The sequence below is a fragment of the Nematostella vectensis genome, chromosome 12 (genome assembly GCF_932526225.1).
Source record: "Nematostella vectensis chromosome 12, jaNemVect1.1, whole genome shotgun sequence".
NCBI lineage: Eukaryota > Metazoa > Cnidaria > Anthozoa > Actiniaria > Edwardsiidae > Nematostella > Nematostella vectensis.
The window spans coordinates 5,120,534-5,142,992 of NC_064045.1; the positions used below are offsets into that span (position 1 = coordinate 5,120,534).

The 22,459-nt window shown below is 39.9% G+C and overlaps 2 protein-coding genes across 3 annotated transcripts; both read right to left on the reverse strand.

The window, feature by feature from the left end:
* Positions 1 to 4,916: 4,916 nt before the first annotated feature.
* LOC5504669 lies at positions 4,917 to 13,733 on the reverse strand. The gene is made up of 7 exons (XM_048720203.1): positions 13,599 to 13,733; positions 11,950 to 12,263; positions 11,299 to 11,527; positions 10,487 to 11,097; positions 7,034 to 7,312; positions 6,380 to 6,608; positions 4,917 to 6,179 (listed from the first exon to the last, which is right to left on the reverse strand). Exons 2-7 carry the CDS (start codon positions 12,220 to 12,222, stop codon positions 5,617 to 5,619), a joined length of 2,184 nt encoding a protein of 727 aa, XP_048576160.1. The 5' UTR covers positions 12,223 to 12,263; positions 13,599 to 13,733; the 3' UTR covers positions 4,917 to 5,616.
* A 5,898-nt stretch (positions 13,734 to 19,631) lies between these two features.
* On the reverse strand, positions 19,632 to 22,277 carry LOC5504679 (ADP-ribosylhydrolase ARH1). Of its 2 annotated transcripts, none has more exons than XM_032373005.2 (3): positions 21,899 to 22,277; positions 20,840 to 21,068; positions 19,632 to 20,404 (listed from the first exon to the last, which is right to left on the reverse strand). In XM_032373005.2, the coding sequence occupies exons 1-3, from the start codon at positions 22,169 to 22,171 to the stop codon at positions 20,079 to 20,081; spliced, it is 828 nt and encodes a 275-aa protein (XP_032228896.1). In that variant the 5' UTR covers positions 22,172 to 22,277; the 3' UTR covers positions 19,632 to 20,078. The 2 variants fall into 2 exon arrangements, with proteins under 2 accessions (XP_032228896.1, XP_001625552.1); XM_001625502.3 differs by having other exon boundaries at positions 19,632 to 20,641; positions 21,899 to 22,275.
* Between the last annotated feature and the right edge of the window lie 182 nt (positions 22,278 to 22,459).

Consider the following 22,459-nt stretch of genomic DNA (forward strand, 5'->3'; position numbering starts at 1 on the left):
CTCCAAACGACCAAATCTTTTGCTATTTTTTGCTTAATAATAAGTATTATTTATAATTTTAAATATTATCATATTTCTGTTTTTGACGATTTCACAGATCACGCGACCAACTTATTAAGCCCCCTTCCCCCTACATCTACATGACACATAACAAGTTTAGTTGTCATACGATGTTTCGGCGTCAGGGTAGTTTAATTTATTGACGTCATCGATGACGTCACGTTATCATCTCATTGCACCCCACTTAAAACATACATCACACCTACCGGGTTTTGTTGTCACACGATGCTTCTTTAATGAAATATATATTGTTTTATTTTGATGACGTCAAAATATTTTTATTCTAGTGACGTTATTGGTGACGTCACAATCACGGGACCATATTGTTGCACCCCCTTGACACCTTCATGACACATACCAAGATTGGTTGTTATATTTTGTTCATGAGATATGTATATTTTTGTTCTTAATGAAATCGTAATAGTTTTGCTTTTAGTGACGTCCCCGATGACGTCACAAATCAGGTGACCATATTTTTGCACCCTACTTGACACAAACATGACACCCGCCAAGTTTCGTTGTGAAACAATGTTTCTCTCAAGAGATATGAATGTTTTTGCTTTTAATCACGTTTTGTGCTTAGTGAGGAAATCGATGACGTCACACAACATGTGACCATATTGTTGCATCCCCCTTGACACCTACATGACACCTATCGAGATTGGTTGCCATACGATGTTTCCTTCGTGAAATATAAATATTTTCTTATTTTGATGACGTCGGCATATTTTTGCTTCTATTGACGTCACCGATAACGTCACAATCGCGTAACTGTATAGGTGACCCCCTTGTTACATTCATGACACATACCAAGTTTGGTTGTCATATGATGTTTTGTTTAGGAGAAACGAATATAGATATGATATCGGGATTGTTTTTTCTTAAAGTGACGTCACCGATGACGTCGCACATCACGTGACCATATCTTGGCACCGCCCTTGACACATACATGACACCTACCAAGTTTGGTTGTTATACAACGTTTTTTTATCTGGATGACGTCATCATATTTTGTTTCTAGTGACGTCATTGATGACGTCACAATCACGTGACCATATTGGAGCACCTACCTTGACACATGACACCTAGCGAGTTTGGTTGTGAAACAATGTTTCTTTCAAGAGATATGAATGCTTTTGCTTTTTATCAAGTTTTTTTGTTTTAAGTGACCTCATCGATAACGTCATACCACACGTTACCATATTGTTGCACCCCCCTTGACACCTACATGACACCTACCGAGTTTGGTTGCCGTATGATGTTTCCTTTGTGAAATATAATTATTTTTTGTTTTAATTACGTCAGCATATTTTTGTTTCTAGTGACGTCATCGATGACGTCACAAATCACGTGACCACACATTTGCACCTCCCTTGACACATACATGACACCTGTCAGTTTACGGTACAGGTGCTCATTTGCATAAACCACTGTCCGGCGTCCTCGATTCCATGCGACGCCATTTTAAGTCATTGTTTCACAGGGATGAGATAACTTATCAAGTTTTCTACCTAGCTCAATGATAATAAACCCAAGCCTGTACTTGAGCAATTCTTTGTAACATTTCAAAATTTAGCGTGAGCAACTTTTCTAGCCGAATTCTTTAGATTTTTTTCGGGAAACGCACTAAAAATATTGAAATTGGTGGAACAGAGCTTCTGAGGAGAAATGCGACAGAAAAGTGAATTTGGGGGTTTGAGTTAGAAGGCTGTTTTACTCAAAGTTTCTAAGCTGATCGCCAAACTTTGTAAATCATTCAAATGATCTTAGAAATTTCTTAGAAATCTTGAAGATCAGTCGTATTCGGTTCTTTTCTTCACTTAAATAAATCGCATATTGTTCACAACAACACACAACAATTTTAATGGCGCATTACGCCTTTCTGGTCGTTTAAAGCTCCTATTCAAAATTAATTTTCATCCATTACCTCTCAGTTGGCTCACGGGGGTTTGCCTTTGATCTAGCATACAGTTGATGAGACAAAGGCTGTCTGATTTGCAACCATGGTTAAAAATGGGTCTTTTAACTTTTTTCTCACCAACCATTTTGGAGCACTGCAACAGACACTGCGTGGTCTAAATTAGTTTTTAACCAAGGCACTCTCCCGATTTTTAACCGCTTTTTAACCGGAAAAATTAGGGACTATGGGTCACATGACAGTTTGATGACTCTTGTCATAGAGAACCTATTTACAAAAGATTTTTTTTTTGTGAATATCAATCATTGGTCATAAGTTTACATTTTGATTCGATTGAATCGCTTTGCTTAAAAGCTGGTAAAAAAACAACTTTCACAAAAGAAACAGACTACACTATCATATTAATGGCATTTTCCTTCTTCAGGCGGAGTACCAAAAGTGATTTTTCTAGCTTCAAAGAAGCTTAAGAGGTATCTCTCGCTGGTTTTCTACCCTTTCCCTCGGTGTATTACCAAAATGATTTAATGTGAAGAGGAAATTTACAATAAAAATCATGCTCGACTCATTAGCATAAAATATCTAGGAGGTGAATAAAATTATATTTTGAGCGTTTTATTAGTTTTCATTTTCTAAATTGTGCCTAATCCTAAAGAGTAATGCTCACGCATAATAACAAAATTTTATTTAGTCCAAATAAACACAATTTTGGCAAAAAAACGAGGGAAGTTTATTTTTAACGCAGTTGTCATGCTGGAATGCACAGTCACTTGTTCATTTCATTCTATTTACGCACGCTTCTACGGCTAGAACAAAGATTTAGTCGAGACCGAGTAAACGACACACTTTTGAATTTATCCTCCTATTTTTTAACGGTTTAGGATCCTGGAGCCCATCTTTCACACACCGGGAGTTTCTTAGTTGGAGATTCATATATTGTACATGATTTTCATAAAACGAGTCTATGACAAGGTGTACCAAAAATGTTTTTAGAATAAACATAATTGTTGGCTGTTGTTGCATGTTTTTGCTATTGAAGGAATTATTGCTCTTAATAAAAATCAGACCTATCAGACAAACTCCTAAAGGCATTCTTACCCAAACGTCCAATACGAACTTTCCAGCGATTTCCACCTTTTTTCGAGATATATAGAACATAATTACATGCGTGCTTTGGGGCTTCGAGACGGTAAAACCATGCAAGTCCGTAATCGTTTAATAATTTTAAAACCAGGTGGAAATATGAGCTCAGAGCTCACTCAGATTAAGTAAAATAACAGTTTTAGCTATGCTGTGAGTCTCGGCTTTTAACTTTGCTTATGACTGGATGGGGGGGACTGGGGACTTTCAGTGAAACGAGTGGGGGGGGGGGGGGGGGGGGGGGAAGGCGCGAATCGCCCCTCCGGGCCTCCCAGCCCCGTCTTAGGCCTGGGAGGGGCCCAGCGCCCCTCCGACCCCCCAGCCCCATTCCAGGCTGGGGACTTTCAGTGACACCGAAACGCGTTTCGCGTAGATTAATAATTGCTGGTTATTAATCTACGTCGGGACCACTTCGCGTAGATGGATACTTAGCAGAAGTAAATCTACGCAAAACACACTCCGCGTAGATGGGTAATTATGGGGATCTGAAAACATTAGAGAAGCAAAGGATTTCAAGACAATATTCAAAGGGATAAACACAACCCACAATACAAAAAAAGGAGAAGAAAGGAAAAAACTCGCAAGAGCAATAAAAGAAAGTAAATGCGCCTAAAAATGTAGAAAGGGTTGTATAAAATGTGTGAAAGGCCATTTCCCTGGCAAAGACTTGCCTGATTTTCTTTTGTTCCCACCGATGATTCATACAACTAGTAGACATTGAGGGCATTTCACAGTCCCCCCCTGAGGGCATTTCACAGTCCCCCCCTGAGGGCATTTCACAGTCCCCCCTGAGGGCATTTCACAGTCCCCCCCTGAGGGCATTTCACAGTCCCCCCCTGAGGACATTTCACAGTCCCCCCCTGAGGGCATTTCACAGCTGACTGTTCAAATTGCGCCCAGTGTTGCTTATTTGTTACAAACTTTAGCTCTAGGCAATGGATCTGCCTGCAGGATTGTCAACAATCTAAGAGCGCGAGTGCAAGAGAAAGTATACCAGATCCTGTACCCGCAGGAGTATACCACAAACGAAAGTGCGGAAAAAGATGGCGAGGATAGAGGCGATGAGGATAGCAATGACAGGGGCGTACGCAGCCTCTGAGTCACTGGACTGCAAAAATATTTGGCGATCTTATTTGCATAACGAGGGGGAAAAAATAAATGTTTACTCATTTTTATGAACGTAGTGTTATATATATGATGAGGATAAAAACTATACTTTTCTTAATCATGGTAGTCTACAGATGATTTCCAAACATATTGCTATGTCGTTCAGTGCCACGCGACGACTGAAGTCCTATTTCAGATCAAGGATGACAGACGATCGTGTAATATTCTCAAAAGTCTGACGCATTGACTTCAATTTCCAGCCCAAAAGCGGGAGCTATGAAATCTTCACGGGATGCGGGGCCACGTCCTCATCCAGCTTCTGAATGCTTTGACTGCAACTTGTTAAAATCTTGCGTACGCCCCTGGATGAAGATAGCAAGTGGAGGCAATGAGGATGGCAAGGGGAGGCAAATAGGAATAGCGATGATAGCGATGAGGATGGCGAGGGCAGCGATAAATCTAAATATAACGAGCCATCACAAAAGCTCGCACCAGAGTTATTCCTCAAAAGCAAAGTCTGTCGAGAAATTAAATGTATTGTATTAGGACTAATTTTGGTCCTAAAAATAGCTGTAATATTTTGTGTGACCCCCCATTTCTCATGTATTTTTTGGGATGCCCCCCCCCCTAATTTCCACCAGACTCCATCCCTGATAAAAAATAAACGGTCCCTTCATGGAGACATTTCCTGGGATTTCTCCTACAACAATCATTTTATTTTATTGTTTGTATGCATGAATAGCAATTTTACATATAAACTGTCATACTTTCCCAGTGACAAAAATCACTCTGGCCAAGAATTCAAGTCATTAGCATAGAAATGACGAGAAATGAAGTCCTTAGGCCCTCGAAACCTCAATCATAATTAGGTCGTAAGTGTTACACCGAAATAACAGATTTTTACTTTTTTACAGACCGTTTGCTTTTGTAGCCAGGCTTTTGGATTTTGGAGCACTTTCCCCTCAAGGTTTTTAAACAATTGATAAATTGACTAGTGTAATATAGGATAAAAACAGCCCCAGAAGGCCATTAATGATACCAGTTGCCTGCGTAGCAAGCGTTTCTGTGGAGTTTCAGCAGGAATAGAGAGCGAGCGAGGAATATGGCCGTGCGGCGCGGCCACATTCTTCGCTTGAAACTCCACAGAAACGCTTGATACGCAGGCTATGATACCAGGGCCATAAAAAAAAAACTTAGGTAGGGGGGGGGGGGGGGACTCGCCTGGCACCTTCTCTTTCCCTGACATTTCATACACCTCCTTTACATAAGCAGTGCTCTCGTCAACAGTCTCAACAGTGTGTGTCACAAAAGATAATAAATGCCAGGAGGATTTAAACATAAAATATTTTTAGATGTTTTGACCTTCTTAAGGTTTCATTAGTGCTTTGCTCAGTCTAAGTGCCTCTTAATATCTGAGATTTTTCGTATAGTTGCTTTGCAATGTTTTCAATCCTCTCTCTGTACTCCACCTCCTCATAATTGCCTACAGGAACACCATCAAACCCATGTAGTGCACCCCACCACGCCCCAGCCATGACACCTGTGCTGTCACTATCACCTCCATGGAACATCCCACGGTGGCAAAGCTCCTCCCACGAATCCCCTGCTCCGAGCAGGGCATCATAGGCAATCATTGGGGCATCATGACCACTGGCCCCACCCCAGCCTTCGTAACTCAATGAGGTGTAGAATGTGTCACGACCTGATACTGTGTCCTTTTCAGGGAATTTAGGATCATTAGTGCCATCAAGAATCCCCCTTAATATGAGGTACTTTGTCCATTTGTCGGTGAAGTATGACCAGCCCTGTTCATTCTCCTTAACGTCTCGACCGATGGACTGTACATATTTTAAGGCCTTTGGAAGTGTTGACATCAGCCCTGCCCCCCATTCGCGTATGGGCTTGGCTTGGATGGCATAAGATGTGAAAAGGGCTGCAGCAAGACTACCAAGGTAACCTGTAATTGAAGGTTCAAGCCTTAGTATACCATGCTAAAACTAAGTATCTAAAGCACCAGAAACATTAAATTTTATTTTAAATTTGTGAACAATTGAGTGCCACCACCTGAAACAAATTTTGAATATTATAAAAGAATAAGTTAATAATAACACAGGTCTTTGTTTTAATAGAGTTAACAATACCTCCTACATTACTCACCTGTGGGGTGGTTGTGTGTTATCCTGCCACTCTCAACACTAACAGCTATCAAGTCATCAAGATGCTCTGGTCGATAGAGGAGGAGCCCAATGCACATGGAGCGCATGGATGCCCCACACCCTCCCCCCTTGGGATTGAATGGAATAATGTACCCATCTGGCTCGCCTGGCTGCAGGAGATTTACACTTGTCTGGATAGTTCCGCCGGGTGCTCTTCCCCACATGTCTTTCTGCAAACAGAAACCAATGAAAACCAACTAATAAGGATACACTTAGGCATAGAGGCATAGATAGTGCGTAGCAAAAAAGCTGGCGTTTTCGTGCCAAAAGCGGTCATTTATTACTGAGAATTATTAAAATAGTAATTTTTTTGAAAGATGTATGTGAGTGGATTTATATTAAAAGAATTAGATTACTTGTTCTTGTTTTCTATGAGTCAAATAGTCAACTTGACGTTACGAGCCTTGGATATCATTGGATATCTATTGACTCATAAAAAACTCGAACTTGTATTCTATATATTAAATAAAAAACAATTGTGAAATGCTAGAAAAAACAAAAACAAAGTGGAAGCATGTTTTTTACCATGAAAATCACTACTTTCACCACACCTACATAATTTGGGAAAGTTTGGTCTCTTTTTTTCTGTACTTACCATCCCTTCCTTGTAGTTGGCGGCCAATTTTAGATAAAGTTCCTCCTTTGAAGACCAGTCAGATACCAGAGCTTCCCCAGTTGCTATATGAAGTATGGTGTCATCACTGACTCTCCAATTCTTCTTGTTGACTTTTAGATTCGCCACTCCTCCAAGATCTTTTAGCTGCTTGTGAATCTTTTCTCCATCATAGAGAAACTCCCATTCGCTGTTTTTATAACCTAGAGAATCTCCTGCAGCGCTCAACACCATTGATGCAACAAACTTCTCCATCTCAAGTCATAAGCAGGTTGTATTACGGCTACTTGTTGTAACTGTAAAATTTGAGAAACACACTCCCTTAATTGACTCAAAAATTAGTCTATACAGTATGGTACATCTCTTAAGTCTTCAAATGTTATGTCACTGAATCACCAGGTATGTACCAAGGATTGGCTGAAGGGGGGTGTGCAGTGATAGGTATCATATTTACAAAGCTTAGGATTTGAAGATGCCTTAATAAGAAATGACCCACCTTTTGGCTACCAACGGGGGGGGGGGGGGGGGGGGTGCACCTGATCACTGTATTTTATAGTTCTGTTAAGCAACCAAAGCCATCATTCCAAGGTTAAAAAAATTTAATTTTTATTTTATTATTTTCTGTATTTATTGCCAAGAAAAGAAGATTAAGGTTGGTTCTCACTTGGATGTAAGCGCAAGTGGAAAACATGTAATTCTCCAATTCTTCATAAAACATAAGCGCAAAAAAACGCAACTGCTTGATTTTCTTGTGCTTGCGCTTCTGTTTGCCCGATTCTCACTTGTGTTGCACTTCCGTTTGCGTGTACACTTGCGTTTACGTCCTAGTGAGAACCAACCTTTAAATGCAGACCTCTGACAAGGTACACCATGGATCTTTCCCGAGATAGGTGGCTATTTTATAAAGGTATGGCTTGTATTAGTGATTCTAAATTTATAATGAAATTTTACCACCCTAGCAAAGTACCAAGTGTGAAAGACCATCCATTTCCATCGGTTGATTTAGAGAAGTTGTTGAGATATTTTTTAATGAATTTGGTAAATTAAACGAAGGATTTTATTCTTAGGTTTTGAGACACTTTCTTCTCATAGTTTGTCTTCTGATATTGGTTGAAAACATCATTTATAGGTGAGTATGTTCTTATTGTTGTCACTGTAAGCAGCGGCGTAGCCAGGATTTTTAACAGCAGCAGGCCCAAAAGGCCCTTTCAAGGCATTTTTTCATGTACTTTAGATAATGTTTCATATATTTACTGTATTTTTAACTGCTAGAAGGGGGGGGATGCCCCCCTGGCTACGCCCCTTATAAGGAACAGCAATTGTTGGGGAACAGATCTTAAATAACACACTATTCCTGGCATGCTTTTGGCGGTTGATTACAGGCAGCGCAATTTTCATACAAAAATATTTCAAATTAACTAGGTATAGGACTGTCTATTGTAAATCCATAAAGCAAAGCCCTGTGTAGCGGATAAAGCGTGTAAAGTTTAAACGAAAAGTTGTATTAATCACACCTTCAATCACAACACACCAATTGCATTGAAAAATAACCTGTGTGATTTTTGTGTAACGCTTAGCTCTAAGAAATTCGCACCAAACTTACAACGACGATGAATACTTACAATAGCTCTGGTATCACTATTAAGCCCAAGCTAAGATCCGCGAAGTCTTTGTAAACAGATATCAACACAGACTTCGGAGCTGTTCATGAAAGGGACAGCTTTTCTGTATGGTCGGGAGAACTTTGAAAGGCGTTCCTTCCGAGATACGAGAAAGACTAGGCACAAGAAGTGTAAAAATAGGAGCGAGAGGAGTAGAGGGGCGGGGGTAGAAAGCGCTGCAGGTATAAGGGCTCCAGGCTGGGATCGGAGGGGGGCGGGGGGGTTGTGGTCGGATATGTATAAGGGGCTGGATGGGTACGTATACCTTTTATCAGTTTATCAATTTCAATGTTGGGATTAAACTAGCCCTGAACCGCGAATTAGCAGTGTGACCACGTGGGTATAGGATAGTCAAACCATTCTTGGCGAATGATCTTATTAATTTGAAAATGTAAATTTCCATCAGAATCGTTATTTGTGTGCATCTGGACTTTTTATGGCAAAACTGAACAAATTCACATTTTTCTTCACTTTAAAAAGATCCAAATTTACCCACCACCTTCCTCCTCCCCACCACCAATAAATCCGTTATTATTCAATTATCGCGCCATAAACCACTATTTACTTACAGTTCAATGTGCTGCATATGCATATCGGGGGGTGGCACAAAACAGAAACAGAAAATATAAAAGCATGCTCGAAATTCTTATGGAGGAAAGGACATTTTGATTACTTCGATTTGCAGTGAAACCCCACAATATTGAAGAATTCGTTAATCCCGAAAACAAAGTAAGAGACGCCTCTGTTGAGGGGGCTAGGGTGGCTGGACAGTAACTATTTGCGCATGCACCATATATATGTCGAGCTTGTAGTGTTGGCCTACTTATTTTTATTAAAATCATTATAACTTCTAAACGTAATGCAGGAGTCCCTGTGCAAGCAACCCAACATTTCTGGCGGAATTCTAGGCCTAAGTAGACCGATGTTGATGTGCAAATAGCGCCAACATGGTAATCAAGTCCTGTGAAAACAGGACCAGCACAAGCCATCGGATGACCACAAGAACCAAAAACACAGAAAAAATTGGGGACCTCCCGACATAGTGTTTAACACCCTGACAGCTCAAACGGCCTGTGCCGGCTTTGAAATGTACCCGCAACTGAAAGAATCCATAAATGCAAAAAAAAAAAAGCACAAGACGGAGATAGGCATCCGTCTAAGGGGGGGGGGGGGGGGGCAAGAGATTAATGGTCTTGAAGATATGCATCCAACTAAAGATGATAGCAACTACTCTTCAGCCAAATAATAGCTTAGGTTATTTGAAAAATTTCAAATCTAACAAGGAAAACCATCAGAATCGAACCTCTCAACAAAATACTCAAAATGCCACAAGGGGAATGAGATCAGCAAACACAGCTCAAGACACGAATAAATACCTTTATTCTGCCCCCCCCCCCCCCCCCCCAGGTCCATTTTAATGGCCTAAAAACACAATGTCAACTGCTTTAAGGCTTCTGGAACTATTTTTCTCTTATTACACATTTCAAAGCATTCTGGGAGATGCAAAGAAAAATTCACGAGGGGAGGACCAGTCAACCCCTCTCTCAATAGTCAAACAGGTTTATAAAGACATTCTTTTGCCCCAAATCAATTCAAGGTCATACAGACCTAGAATAGCAATGTAAAAAATTTTTAAATCAATTTGGTTTCAGTAAAGCCATGTGGCGACTCATTAGAAAAATCATTTTCTCATCAAGGGGGGAGGTATCTGTTTTCGGTCTATTTTTTTGTGTGTGTAAATTGTGACACATGCTTACAAAAATGCCCATTATTATGGCATTTTCTTGTCCATGGCTTTGCTATAACACTTGGCTATATATATGTAAGTCTCACCAAGAGTTACTGCTTTTTCATACAGTTTCTTTGCAATGTTCTCAATCCGTTCTCTGTATTCAAGATTTTTATAATTGCCTAAAGGAACACCATCAAACCCATGTAGTGCACCCCACCACGCCGCAGCCATGACACCTGTGCTGTCACTATCACCTCCATGGAACATCCCACGGTGGCAAAGCTCCTCCCACGAATCCCCTGCTCCGAGCAGGGCATCATAGGCAATCATCGGGGCATCATGACCACTGGCCCCACCCCAGCCTTCGTAACTCAATGAGGTGTAGAATGTGTCACGACCTGATACTGTGTCCTTTTCAGGGAATTTAGGATCATTAGTGCCATCAAGAATCCCCCTTAACATGAGGTACTTTGTCCATTTGTCGGTGAAGTATGACCAGCCCTGTTCATTCTCCTTAACGTCTCGACCGATGGACTGTACATATTTTAAGGCCTTTGGAAGTGTTGACATCAGTCCCACCCCCCATTCACGTATGGGCTTGGCTTGGATGGCATAAGATGTGAAAAGGGCTGCAGCAAGACTACCCAGGTAACCTGTGATTGATGGTTCAAGCCTTAGTATACCATGCTAAAACTAAGTATGTAAAAGCACCAGAAACATTAAATTTTATTTTAAATTTGTGAACAATTGAGTGCCACCACCTGAAACAAATTTTGAATATTATAAAAGAATAAGTTAATAATAACACAGGTCTTTGTTTTAATAGAGTTAACAATACCTCCTACATTACTCACCTGTGGGGTGGTTGTGTGTTATCCTGCCACTCTCAACACTAACAGCTATCAAGTCATCAAGATGCTCTGGTCGATAGAAGAGAAGCCCAATGCACATAGAGCGCATGGATGCCCCACACCCTCCCCCCTTGGGATTGAATGGAATAATGTACCCATCTGGCTCGCCTGGCTGCAGGAGATTTACACTTGTCTGGATAGTTCCGCCGGGTGCTCTTCCCCACATGTCTTTCTGCAAACAGAAACCAATGAAAACCAACTAATAAGGATACACTTAGGCATAGAGGCATAGATAGTGCGTAGCAAAAAAGCTGGCGTTTTCGTGCCAAAAGCAGTCATTTATTACTGAGAATTATTAAAATAGTAATTTTTTTGAAAGATGTATGTGAGTGGATTTATATTAAAAGAATTAGATTACTTGTTCTTGTTTTCTATGAGTCAAATAGTCAACTTGACGTTACGAGCCTTGGATATCATTGGATATCTATTGACTCATAAAAAACTCGAACTTGTATTCTATATATTAAATAAAAAACAATTGTGAAATGCTAGAGAAAAAAACAAAGTGGAAGCATGTTTTTTACCATGAAAATCACTACTTTCACCACACCTACATAATTTGGGAAAGTTTGGTCTCTTTTTTTCTGTACTTACCATCCCTTCCTTGTAATTGGTGGCCAATTTTAGATAAAGTTCCTCCTTTGAAGACCAGTCAGATACCAGAGCTTCCCCAGTTGCTATGTGAAGTATGGTGTCATCACTGACTCTCCAATTCTTCTTGTTGACTTTTAGATTCGCCACTCCTCCAAGATCTTTAAGCTGCTTGTGAATCTTTTCTCCATCATAGAGAAACTCCCATTCGCTGTTTTTATAACCTAGAGAATCCCCTGCAGCACTCAACACCATTGATGCAACAAACTTCTCCATCTCAAGTCATAAGCAGGTTGTATTACGGCTACTTGTTGTAACTGTAAAATTTGAGAAACACACTCCCTTAATTGACTAAAAAAATTAGTCTATACAGTATGATACATCTTTTAAGTCTTCAAATGTTATGTCACTGAATCACCAGGTACGTACCCAGGATTGGCTGAAGGGGGGTGTGCAGTGATAGGTATCATATTTACAAAGCTTAGGATTTGAAGATGCCTTAATAAGAAATGACCCACCTTTTGGCCACCAATGGGGGGGGGGGGGGTGCACCTGATCACTGTATTTTATAGTTCTGCTAAGCAACCAAAGCCATCATTCCAAGGTTAAAAAAATGTAATTTTTATTTTATTATTTTCTGTATTTATTGCCAAGAAAAGAAGATTAAGGATTGTTCTCACTTGGATGTAAGCGCAAGTGGAAAACATGTAATTCTCCAATTCTTCATAAAACATAAGCGCAAGAGAACGCGACTGCTTGATTTTCTTGTGCTTGCGCTTCTGTTTGCCCGATTCTCACTTGTGTTGCACTTCCGTTTGCGTGTACACTTGCGTTTACGTCCTAGTGAGAACCAACCTTTAAATGCAGACCTCTGACAAGGTACACCATGGATCTTTCCCAAGATAGGTGGCTATTTTATAAAGGTATGGCTTGTATTAGTGATTCTAAATTTATAATAAAATTTTACTACCCTAGCAAAGTACCAAGTGTGAAAGACCATCCATTTCCATCGGTTGATTTAGAGAAGTTGTTGAGATATTTTTTAATGAATTTGGTAAATTAAACGAAGGATTTTATTCTTAGGTTTTGAGACACTTTCTTCTCATAGTTTGTCTTCTGATATTGGTTGAAAACATCATTTATAGGTGAGTATGTTCTTATTGTTGTCACTGTAAGCAGCGGCGTAGCCAGGATTTTTAACAGGAGCAGGCCCAAAAGGCCCTTTCAAGGCATTTTTTCATGTACTTTAGATAATGTTTCATATATTTACTGTATTTTTAACTGCTAGAAGGGGGGGGGATGCCCCCCTGGGCCACCCCCCTGGCTACGCCCCTTATAAGGAACAGCAAATGTTGGGGAACAGATCTTAAATAACACACTATTCCTGGCATGCTTTTGGCGGTTGATTACAGGCAGCGCAATTTTCATACAAAAACATTTCAAATTAACTAGGTATAGGACTGTCTATCGTAAATCCATAAAGCAAAGCCCTGTGTGGCGGATAAAGCGTGTAAAGTTTAAACGAAAAGTTGTATTAATCACACCTTCAATCACAACACACCAATTGCATTGAAAAATAACCTGTGTGATTTTTGTGTAACGCTTAGCTCTAAGAAATTTGCACCAAACTTACAACGACGATGAATACTTACAATAGCTCTGGTATCACTATTAAGCCCAAGCTAAGATCCGCGAAGTCTTTGTAAACAGATATCAACACAGACTTCGGAGCTGTTCATGAAAGGGACAGCTTTTCTGTATGGTCGGGAGAACTTTGAAAGGCGTTCCTTCCGGGATACGAGAAAGACTAGGCACAAAAAGTGTAAAAATAGGAGCGAGAGGAGTAGAGAGGGGCGGGGTTAGAAAGCGCTGCAGGTATAAGGGCTCCAGGCTGGGATCGGAGGGGGGGGGGGGAGGGGGAGGGTTGTGGTCGGATAGGTATAAGGGGCATACCTCTGACCCCCTCAATAAGGTGCGATCATAGGCAAGGCATGGCGGACATAGTTGGGATAACGGAGCACAAGAAAATATTAAGTATTAACAAGAAAAAGCAATTCAAATGGAGCGGAGACTCTGATCAACTAAAATAATTTCTGTTGTTCTACTTAGAGGAAGGAAATAACGATAAATTTGTCAGCATAAGTAGGAATGGAGCAACAAGTGTACTTAAATTTGAATCGGTGACGGTTAATTTCTACACCAGCACGAATACACTCCAGATACAAGGTGCGGGTAAAGATGGTTACATCTCAAAACTCACCGATCTAGTAAACACAAATAGTGGCAATAACGAAAATGCTGAGACCGAAACTGATCAAGCAGAAGCGGGCGAAGAGATATCACAATCGAGCAAGAAACAGGACGAAGAGAAAGGCGAAAAAGCGATGCATGATGCTCGCTATGAAGAGATCGAAGCTTTTATGGCAACTCAAAGAGAGTTTAACTCGAAAATAGAAAGTCAAGTTTCCAAAAATACGATCGAGATTGGGGAGCAAAGTATTGATTTGGAGGATTGGAAACAGAAGATAAAGAATGGTCTGTCCGATGTGAAGATGCATTGTGAAAGTCAAATCGACTCACTCAAGTTTGAAATAAGCGAAAGTATTAAAGATGTCGCTAAACAAGTCTCCAACCTGTCAAACAAAGTAACAAGCGAGTTTAAGTCCGTCAAAAATAAATCTGCATCAACAGCGGAAACAATCCTCAAAATATTAGACGACTTAGGAGAAATTAAGGATCAACTCCTAAAGACAGAAGAAACAGTGGCGCAGATTCACGAGACCACGCAATCAACCCACTCACGCGAACAGACGGAAGCAATTGAAGTATGCAGTCAAGAAACCAGCGAAAGTCACCGAATTGAAATACTTGATCAGTCACGGCAATGCGGTCAGAGAGAGGCAATAGATATAAACAGACAGTATGCTAGTCACAGAAACAGCCGACTTGAAACACCTCGGGATACTAGTAGCCACCCAAGGACTCAGCAACGGGAAAATCGCCCCAATCAACCAAGCAGTGCTGCGCAAACCAGTGGCAGTAGTAATGGACCAGTTCTACTACTGGGTGATTCCATTCTCAGAGGTATAAACAACCGTAGATTCTGTCCAAGCCGATTTGTAAATAAGCAATACGTACAAGGTGGAACGCAGGAAATGGAGGAGTACATCGATTCGCTTATAAAAGAAGACAAAAACGACTACGAATGTATTGTGGTTCACTCCGGGGTAAATGATTTAAGGAAGTCTAGAGCAACAGACATCGCTGACAACATGCAAAGATGTGTTCAGAAATTAAAATCACGTTGGCCGAAAGCAAACATCTATGTGTCGGGAGTTTTATACAGTCTCAAGGGAGACAATGTAAAAGTAGATGACGTAAATTATTATTACGAAGAAATCTGTCGGAACAATCAGGGATTATGTAATTTCATCAACAATCAAAAAGTCACTGCGGACCGATTTGGAAACATCGATGAGGACTCCTTCTACGATGACATCCACTTGAACAATCGAGTTGGTACCAAAAAGTTAGTGACGAACATCAAGGTACAAGTTGGTCTGAGAAGCGAAGACAAGGAATCCAATCGAGAAGGACAACAAGCTAGGAAATTTAACAGACAAAGAAGACAAAGACCCCCATGGAATTCAAGCTATAATGAAGCATTTCCGCCACTTCCACCACCTTTCCGAGCACTTGACGCATTGGCGGAATATTTCAAAAGACAGGGGTTTGCGCACCGTCCAAGATAAGTGCATAGGTTCGCTTTCATGCAGTCTAAACCTGAAATTTACATTTAAACAAAAGGATAATTCAGAAAACGTACAACTAAGTGAGCTCAAAAGATTGCGCTGGAATAACGAGATCAGTAGCGAGTTAAAGCTATTGTTCGAGTCCGAAGAAGTGCAAACAAATTTAAATGCGGCTTTAAATAATAATTGCGTAGACACATCAGTAGATCTTTTTACAGAAACGCTCTTATACGCATGCGAAAACGCAGGACTGCGCTACCAAAACAATGACATTAAAGAGAGCAGCGTTAACAAAATGTGGTTCGACAAGGAATGTAAAAATGAAAAAGAAAATTTACGCTCACTAGGCAAATTACTTTCAAAGCAGCCTGACCAACGCAAGCTAGGAGCCGTCTTGAAGGAAAAAAAGAAGTCTTTTAAAAAACTCTGTAGGCGGAAAAAGTATACGCATTATAATAATATAGTAAACAGTATCGATTTCAGAAACTCTAAAAACACTTGGAAACAAATAAATAGGATTTTCAACAGCAATACACATAAACAATCACATCAAATTAGACCCGAAGAAGCTGCTGTTTTTCATCAGCACTTCGAACAATTAAATGCGACAATAGAATCACAAAATACAATGGAAGAAGTAGAAAAAACGCGAATAAACAATAGGCAAGGGCCATTGGATCACGAATTCACGGAACTCGAAATAACTAACGCCATAAAAAGTCTAAAAACGGGTAAAGCACCCGGCGCTGATAATATTTTAAACGAAGTATTAAAGTGCGGCGAAGAAACTCTGAAAAAGCCATTACAAATTTTGTTTAATAAAATTTTGAATAGTGGGGAATACCCATCTAGCTGGAGTTATGGTCTGATAGTACCGATCCTCAAAAAAGGAGATCCTAGTAAACCGGAAAATTTTAGAGGTATTACCTTACTCTCGTCACTAGGAAAAGTTTTCACATCCATAATGAACAACAGATTGTACAATTACCTTGTCGAAAGAAAAATAATCAAACCTGAGCAGGGAGGATTCAGAAAAGAGCATGGAACAGTGGATAGTATTTTCATCCTAAAATCTTTGATTGACAAATACGTTAAAGCAAAGCCAAAAAAGAAACAAAACTTCCTATTTACGTGTTATGTTGATTTCAGTAAAGCTTTCGACAGAGTACCAAGACACAAACTTTTTGATAAGCTAGAGCGTTCAGGCGTAACAGGGCGATTTCTTGAAGTTTTGAAATCAATTTACACAAATGATAAGTCCTCAGTCAAAATTAGAAATCTGTTAACGCCAGCCTTTAGGTGTTACAACGGAGTGAAACAGGGATGTATGATTTCCCCGACACTATTTAATTTTTATCTCAGCAGCTTGTCCGAGGAACTAAATACAGTAAGAAATTGCAACGATGTCGAACTCAATTCACGACCTATTAGTTGTTTACTTTATGCCGACGATTTGGTAATCGTCTCGAAGACTGCCACGGGGCTACAAAAATATTTAGACAAACTAAGCGAATTTTGTGATGAAGCAAAACTCACTGTTAATCTAGAAAAAACTAAGATAATGATATTTAATAACTCTGGGAAAACAATGAACAACTATCTCTTTAAATACAGAAACAGTAAAGTTGACATTGTCAAGTCATATAAATACCTTGGGGTGCATTTTAGCACCTTTGGGAACTTCAGCCTAGCAAAGCAAGAAATAAAGAAGGTCGGACTAAAAGCTTTGTATAAGCTTCGAAAAGAAATGGGAAACCACTTTAGAGACAAAATAACTCTAACACTTAGGCTCTTTGATACCCTTGTAACCCCAATTCTATTATATAGTAGCGAGGTGTGGGGAACAGACTGCAATGACAAACTAGAAAAAGACCCCATAGAATCTGTACACACAAGGTTTATACGTTGGCTGCTAGGCGTCAACAGGTACTGCAGTTCTAATGCATGTAGATCCGAGGTCGGTAGATTTCCAATGCGTTTAAAAGCCAAATGTAGAGCAATAAAATATTGGCAAAAAATGATAAATTCTGACCACAGTAAACTTGCTGTGTTGGCTTTCCTAGATTCTTTAGAAAATAACAGCAAGGTAACTTGGGTGCACAAACTGAAAAACATTTTAGATCGAGCAGGCTTGGGCTATATATGGCTTGATGCCCCAAACACGTCTATAAATTTAATAAAGATGCGCTTTGAAGATATCGAGCGACAGGTGTGGCTAAGTGAGATTCACAATGATAGTAGAAGAGACCCACGCCAAAAGAATAAATTGCGAACTTTCAGGACCTTCAAGGTGGTCTACGAACTTGAAAAATATCTTACCCAAATTAATAATGTACAACACAGAATTGCCGTCACAAAATTAAGACTAAGCAATCATAATTTGGCCATCGAAACAGGTAGACATGCCAAACCATATGTGCCCCCAAATGAGAGGAGGTGCACGATATGCAAAAATGGAATAGAAAACGAAGAACACTTTCTTGTAAAATGCCCTACATACAACGCGATTAGAAAGGCATACTATAGTGTTATCAAAGACAAAACTAATATCAACTTAAATGCAATGACATCTGAAAGAGCTTTCCTTTTTATTATTACCATGGATCAAAGAAACGAGATCATTAACAGGGAAACTGCAAAATATATTTTTGACTGCACAAGAAAAAGATTTGAATGCCTAAAAGAATAAATGCACACCACGGATAATGACAACCTCCTTTTTATCTTAACTATTTGGAAAAACACCTGATATATAATCATGTATAAGGGTACCAAATAAAATATATTGATGATGATTGATTGATTGATTGATATATTGATGAGGGGCTGGATGGGTACGTATACCTTTTATCAGTTTATCAATTTCAATGTTGGGATTAAACTAGCCCTGAATCGCGAATTAGCAGTGTGACCAAGTGAGTATAGGATAGTCAAACCATTCTTGGCGAATGATCTTATTAATTTGAAAATGTAAATTTCCATCAGAATCGTTATTTGTGTGCATCTGGACTATTTATGGCAAAAATGAACAAATTCACATTTTTCTTCACTTTAAAATGATCCAAATTTACCCACCACCTTCCTCCTCCCCACCACCAATAAATCCGTTATTATTCAATTATCGCGTCACAAACCACTATTTACTTACAGTTCAATGTGCTGCATATGCATATCGGGGGGCGGCACAAAACAGAAACAGAAAATATTAAAGCAGGCTCGAAATTCTTATGGAGGAAAGGACATTTTGGTTACTTCGATTTGCAGTGAAACCCCACAATATTGAAGAATTCGTTAATCCCGAAAACAAAGTAAGAGACGCCTCTGTTGAGGGGGCTAGGGTGGCTGGACAGTAACTATTTGCGCATGCACCATATATATGTCGAGCTTGTAGTGTTGGCCTACTTATTTTTATTAAAATCATTATAACTTCTAAACGTAATGCAGGAGTCCCTGTGCAAGCAACCCAACATTTCTGGCGGAATTCTAGGCCTAAGTAGACCGATGTTGATGTGCAAATAGCGCCAACATGGTAATCAAGTCCTGTGAAAACAGGACCAGCACTAGCCATCGGATGACCACAAGAAACAAAAACACAGAAAAAATTGGGGACCTCCCGACATAGTGTTTAACACCCTGACAGCTCAAACGGCCTGTGCCGGCTTTGAAATGTACCCGCAACTTAAAGAATTCATAAATGCAAAAAAAAGCACAAGACGAAGATAGGCATCAGTCTAAGGGGGGAGGGGGGGAGGGATTAATGGTCTTGAAGATATGCATCCAACTAAAGATGATAGCAATTACTCTTCAGCCAAATAATAGCTTAGGTTATTTGACAAATTTCAAATCTAACAAGGAAAACCATCAGAATCGAACCTCTCAACAAAATACTCAAAATGCCACAAGGGGAATGAGATCAGCAAACACAGCTCAAGACACGAATAAATACCTTTATTCTGACCCCCCAGGTCCATTTTAATGGCCTAAAAACACAATGTCAACTGCTTTAAGGCTTCTGGAACTATTTTTCTCTTATTACACATTTCAAAGCATTCTGGGAGATGCAAAGAAAAATTCACGAGGGGAGGACCAGTCAACCCCTCTCTCAAAAGTCAAACAGGTTTATAAAGACATTCTTTTGCCCCACATCAATTCAAGGTCATACAGACCTAGAATAGCAATGTAAACAATTTTTAAATCAATTTGGTTTCAGTAAAGCCATGTGGCGACTCATTAGAAAAATAATTTTCTCATCAAGGGGGGAGGTATCTGTTTTCGGTCTATTTTTTTGTGTGTGTAAATTGTGACACATGCTTACAAAAATGCCTATTATTATGGCATTTTCTTGTCCATGGCTTTGCTATAACACTTGGCTATATATATTTAAGTCTCACCAAGAGTTACTGCTTTTTCATACAGTTTCTTTGCAATGTTCTCAATCCGTTCTCTGTATTCAAGATTTTTATAATTGCCTACAGGAACACCATCAAACCCATGTAGTGCACCCCACCACGCCCCAGCCATGACACCTGTGCTGTCACTATCACCTCCATGGAACATCCCACGGTGGCAAAGCTCCTCCCACGAATCCCCTGCTCCAAGCAGAGCATCATAGGCAATCATCGGGGCATCATGACCACTGGAACCAGCCCACCCGCTGTAACTTAAAGACTTGTAGAATTTGTCCCTGTCTGATACTGTATATCTGTCTGCAAATTTAGGATCATTAGTGCCATCAAGAATCCCCCTTAACATGAGGTACTTTGTCCATTTGTCGGTGAAGTATGACCAGCCCTGTTCATTCTCCTTAACGTCTCGACCGATGGACTGTACATATTTTAAGGCCTTTGGAAGTGTTGACATCAGTCCCACCCCCCATTCACGTATGGGCTTGGCTTGGATGGCGAAGGAAGTGAAAAGGGCTGCAGTGAGAGCTCCCAGATAGCCTTAAGAATTATGACAAAATAAATTACAAGTAATTAAAAAAAATACAACTTTAAATATAAAAAAATTTATTAGATAAGAACTAATAATTACTAACCCTATAAAGTTTATAGTTTTCAGTTGCCTGTAGGCCAAGTAAGGTTCGAAATTCCAAAATTTATTCATTAAATCACAGGTCACCTTGGTCACCTTTTACTTACCTGTGGGGTGGTTATGTGTCATTCTGCCACTCTCAACACTAACAGCTATCAAGTCATCAAGATGCTCTGGTCGATAGAGGAGGAGCCCAATGCACATAGAGCGCATGGCTGCCCCACACCCTCCCCCTCTAGGGTTGAATGGGATAATGTACCCCCCTGGCCTTCCTGGCTTCAGTTGGTGAATGCTCATCTGTAAGGTATTGCCAGCGGCACGGTCACGCATGTCTCTCTGCAAGATACAATCATCAAATTTACTCAAAGGAACAAAATCAGCTCAATGCAGCTTTGAACTTTCTGTTAACTTCTAGGTTACAGGGAAAAAGTCCCTGCCATCGGACTCTCTTGCCTCACTGCCAAGACTGAAGGGAGCTTCTTAAAACTAAGCACATATGAGTATATGCCAGTCGATCTGATTTGCCTGATGCATGGTTTGCTAGGCTATGAAAATCCCATGCATGTGAATTAAATCCATTTGAATCATGCTGAAATTCAATCCATCCTACAATAAAATCGACTTGATTATATTTCTACGATATCAAACAATGCTGAGTAAGGTATATTTTTCAAAATGATGGGAGTTCTAAACATTCAAAACAAAAACAAAACAACAGTGTCACGCAGGTCGGATTCACGGACTTTAAGAGCACGAGTATGGCTATGTGTTGGGTTTTAATTTGAGTAAGAGTAAAAAGTTTCTTAGTTTTTTTTAGTCAGAGTATGAGTATGTAATTGAGATACAGTACACCATAAAATGATAGCACAACACTTACTAACATGCATCACTCAATTATATTTAGAATTTCTTCTAAATTTTCAGCACTTAAAACAATTCCCTTCATACAACCAAAATTAATAATACTAACCTCTCCAGAAAAGTAGACGGGGGTGTTTGTCGCATATTTTAGGAGGGTATAAAATTCCGATCAATTGCCATCCTTTAGGGAGTGTCTACGGATTTTTCCGATTTGCAATCTCTTAGGGTATAAAATTTGACCAACTGCTATTCTAAAGGGGTGTTTAAAGTTGACCTGTGGTACTCGAAAAGGGAATCACCATTACCATCCCTTCCTTGTAGTTGGCGGCCAATTTAAGATAAAGTTCCTCCTTCGAAGACCAGTCAGATACCAGAGCTTCCCCAGTTGCTATATGAAGTATGGTGTCATCACTGACTCTCCAATTCTTCTTGCTGACTTTAAGATTCGCCACTCCTCCAAGATCTTTTAGCTGCTTGTGAATCTTTTCACCATCGTGCTGAAATTCCCATTCACTGTTTTTAAAGCCTAAGGCATCTCCAGCAGCACTTAACAACATAGATGCTACGAACTTCTCCATGTCAAGCAAGATGAATGTCGAATAATTCACGTAGGAGTTTTGGTTAATGTAAATTAAATAAGGAAATTGTTTTGAAAAGTGTTAGGCCACTTGTGCAAGGCGTTCCTTGCTCTATACGACCGAAAGAAGCGACTAGAAATACACAGGCCCCAGGGGAGGGGGGAGGGGTCACTTTCGGTTCTCAATAGACGTGCTATTATTTGTAGACAAAACTATTAAGCATCAGCTAGATCATTCTGTATATTGCCAAATCCGACAATTAACGTCCCGTGGAGATACTGCAAAGGC

Coding starts and splice junctions, on each gene's coding strand:
- LOC5504679 (XM_001625502.3), bottom strand. CDS start 22,171: ATGGAGAAGTTCGTAGCATCTATGTTGTTAAGTGCTGCTGGAGATGCC. Junction 21,069..21,898: donor CCAACTACAAGGAAGGGATG/GTAATGGTGATT, acceptor TGTATCTTGCAG/AGAGACATGCGTGACCGTGC. Junction 20,642..20,839: donor GACACATAACCACCCCACAG/GTAAGTAAAAGG, acceptor ATAATTCTTAAG/GCTATCTGGGAGCTCTCACT.
- LOC5504669 (XM_048720203.1), bottom strand. CDS start 12,222: ATGGAGAAGTTTGTTGCATCAATGGTGTTGAGTGCTGCAGGGGATTCT. Junction 11,528..11,949: donor CCAATTACAAGGAAGGGATG/GTAAGTACAGAA, acceptor TTCTGTTTGCAG/AAAGACATGTGGGGAAGAGC. Junction 7,313..10,486: donor CCATGGACAAGAAAATGCCA/TAATAATGGGCA, acceptor ACCTGCTTATGA/CTTGAGATGGAGAAGTTTGT.